General features: G+C 34.3%; 1 protein-coding gene across 1 annotated transcript; it reads left to right on the top strand.

The window, feature by feature from the left end:
• Positions 1–373: 373 nt before the first annotated feature.
• Positions 374–2,226, top strand: LOC120123485 (subtilisin-like protease SBT3.17). The gene is made up of 2 exons (XM_039142368.1): positions 374–708; positions 2,123–2,226. Exons 1-2 carry the CDS (start codon positions 417–419, stop codon positions 2,194–2,196), a joined length of 366 nt encoding a protein of 121 aa, XP_038998299.1. The 5' UTR covers positions 374–416; the 3' UTR covers positions 2,197–2,226.
• The last annotated feature ends 202 nt before the right edge of the window (positions 2,227–2,428 follow it).

The raw sequence follows: 2,428 nt of genomic DNA, 5'->3' as shown, positions 1-2,428 counted from the left end.
AAGTATCAATCGTCGCACCAAGATGCATTATTATATCCATATCATCATAGTGATGAAAAGCTCTGTTCACATTATCGTACCATTAAAATTTAACAACCAAATTATATAATTGATGTTAAAACCAAAATTTAGGGTTATAATGGAATAATTAAAAACTTAATGATATAAACTATGTATCACTTAAAGTTAAGTGATATTTGATATAATTTACCAAAAGAATTTCTCGGGCGTAACCGGGTGGATATTGGCATTGTGAAATTCGGAAGCGGAGTTCTCGAAACAGGAAGACGACACGTACTACTGCTGGCATTATTTTTTAAAGATAAAGAAAATAATTCCATAAATAAAAATACATACAAAAAAAAATCAAAAATGAATTTAAAAGGGGAAAAGCAGACCCAAACATAACCTTCGATATGAACAGGAAAATATTTCTGAGTTTATTCTGTTTCATAATTGCTTTGTATTGTTTGATCGAAATGGCTGAATCTGCAGATGCTAGGGAATCATCGTCGTCGTCTCCGGCGGTCCACATCATTTACACCGAAAAGCCTCAGGATGAGCAGCCTGAAGCCTACCATCTCCGAACCCTCGCATCCGTCCTCGGCAGCGAAGAAGCTGCTAAGGATGCACTGATCTACAGTTATAAGACGGCAGCCAGCGGCTTCTCCGCCAAGCTTACTCCCGAACAGGTTTCCGAGATATCGAGTAAGCGTTTTTTTCTAATAATTTCTCTGTTTTTAAAAATAAATATCGTTAGCTTGTTATTGTTATGAATCACTATATTCTTTCGGTTTCCTCTATTAAGAATTACGATTAGCTTAGTAACTTGAAAAAATTAAGTTCCTTAATTGAGAATCATGATTTATGCAATCTTGAGGGAGAAGGAAAACAATTATAACAAATAGCAGAAAGGAAAGTGTTTCAAGAGTCTTTGGTTTATCCAAAATAACTTGGTTTTTTTTCCTTGGTAAAACATGCTTTTATTTCTTTTCTGGATGAATAATCTTCTATCAGTAAAATGAAAATACCAGTGTGGAAATTATTCAATGGTTTTCAATTTCTCATGCAATCCATCATTGTGGAAGAGTATTCTCCTGACAAACATTTCAGTCGCTAGAATTTGAGACTTGGAACTTGAATGTTAAATATTTGTAGTGTTATTATCACTTTCTTGAGGTTTTGCATCGAGCATCCTCACAAGTCAAACTCGATGCACGACAGAAGATGCTGTTTTGTTTTCTTTTAACAAATCAACAAATTAACTTTGTTTTCTCGTTAACAGTTGGAAAGGAATCCATTTAATTGGTTGATGCAGGAGTTGCTAAAATCAACAAATTAACGTCGTTTTCTCGTTTGTTACACGGTTCTTGAATGGATTTTTTTTTAACTTTAACATGTTTAGAAATTTCAAAGCAATATTTTTTTTCTTAGTTAAACAACTCATTTCCCAGAAATACAACTTTTAAAGCACTTGGCCTTTTCTTTCATACTGTTTTTAGGATTCAGCTCTCTCTTTGAGGATTATGCGCTCAATATCTTTTTCCTGCACCATCAATCTCTTGTTCATTGCTAATGCATTTTCATTAAAAGTGTTTTGGCTTCTAGATGTCTTGGCTTCTTTTCTCTCTCTCTCTCTCTCTTTTGGTGTGAGGGACGATAATGCTTGTTTTATTTTATAAGTTAGGGACCTTTCACACTTTTTCCTGCCTTCAGGCAACTGCATCTATCGTTAAAAGATTTAGATTGTAATGGAAAATATATGTGAACCAATGAGAAAGCACCTTGCTAGCTGTTTATGCATTAATAGTAACTGCATTAGGGTATAAGTTTCAAAGAGACTGCTTGACTGTTGGAATAGAGAAGTAAAAACAAATTTGGAAAGCAAAGTTAGGTATAAATGATGATGTGATTTGGGGTCTAGGTTTTACTTGGCAGGTTGATGATGTTTTGAGAAGGAATCAATGAATATAGAAAGGCTGGTATAGGATCAGGGTAGGCCTTTTTTGTTAATTGTTGCATATACCTTTTTGTTTCTGTTAACATAAAAGTTCTTGTTACATGTTGCTGTAATATTTGGTACGATGCTCAATTTATCTGATTTTGTAATTATATGTGGTAGAGCAACCCGGTGTTCTTCAAGTCGTACCGAGCAGGACACTCCAACTGCATTCTGGACCAAGAAACCTGCATTAGGGCTTAAGAAACTCTTTTGCCCTACTAAAACCAAAAACCTATCAAACAATGGTCTCCCTGTATAAAGCAGTTTGACCTGTTCCCTATATAATCTGTTACGCACTCTATATTGTATCAATCTATGTTTCCATGTAGACATTTGCGTATACAATAATAAGTGTATGATCGGTTTTTATTTTAGCTTTAGCAGTTTTATTTGCTGTCATGACTAGTTTTGAAGTTGGAAAAATAC

This window comes from Hibiscus syriacus, unplaced genomic scaffold (assembly GCF_006381635.1).
Source record: "Hibiscus syriacus cultivar Baekdansim isolate YM2019G1 unplaced genomic scaffold, ASM638163v2 tig00110393_pilon, whole genome shotgun sequence".
Taxonomy (NCBI): Eukaryota; Viridiplantae; Streptophyta; class Magnoliopsida; order Malvales; family Malvaceae; genus Hibiscus; species Hibiscus syriacus.
The sequence above is the reverse complement of the archived record's forward strand: the minus strand, read 5'-3'. Positions and strand labels throughout refer to the sequence as shown.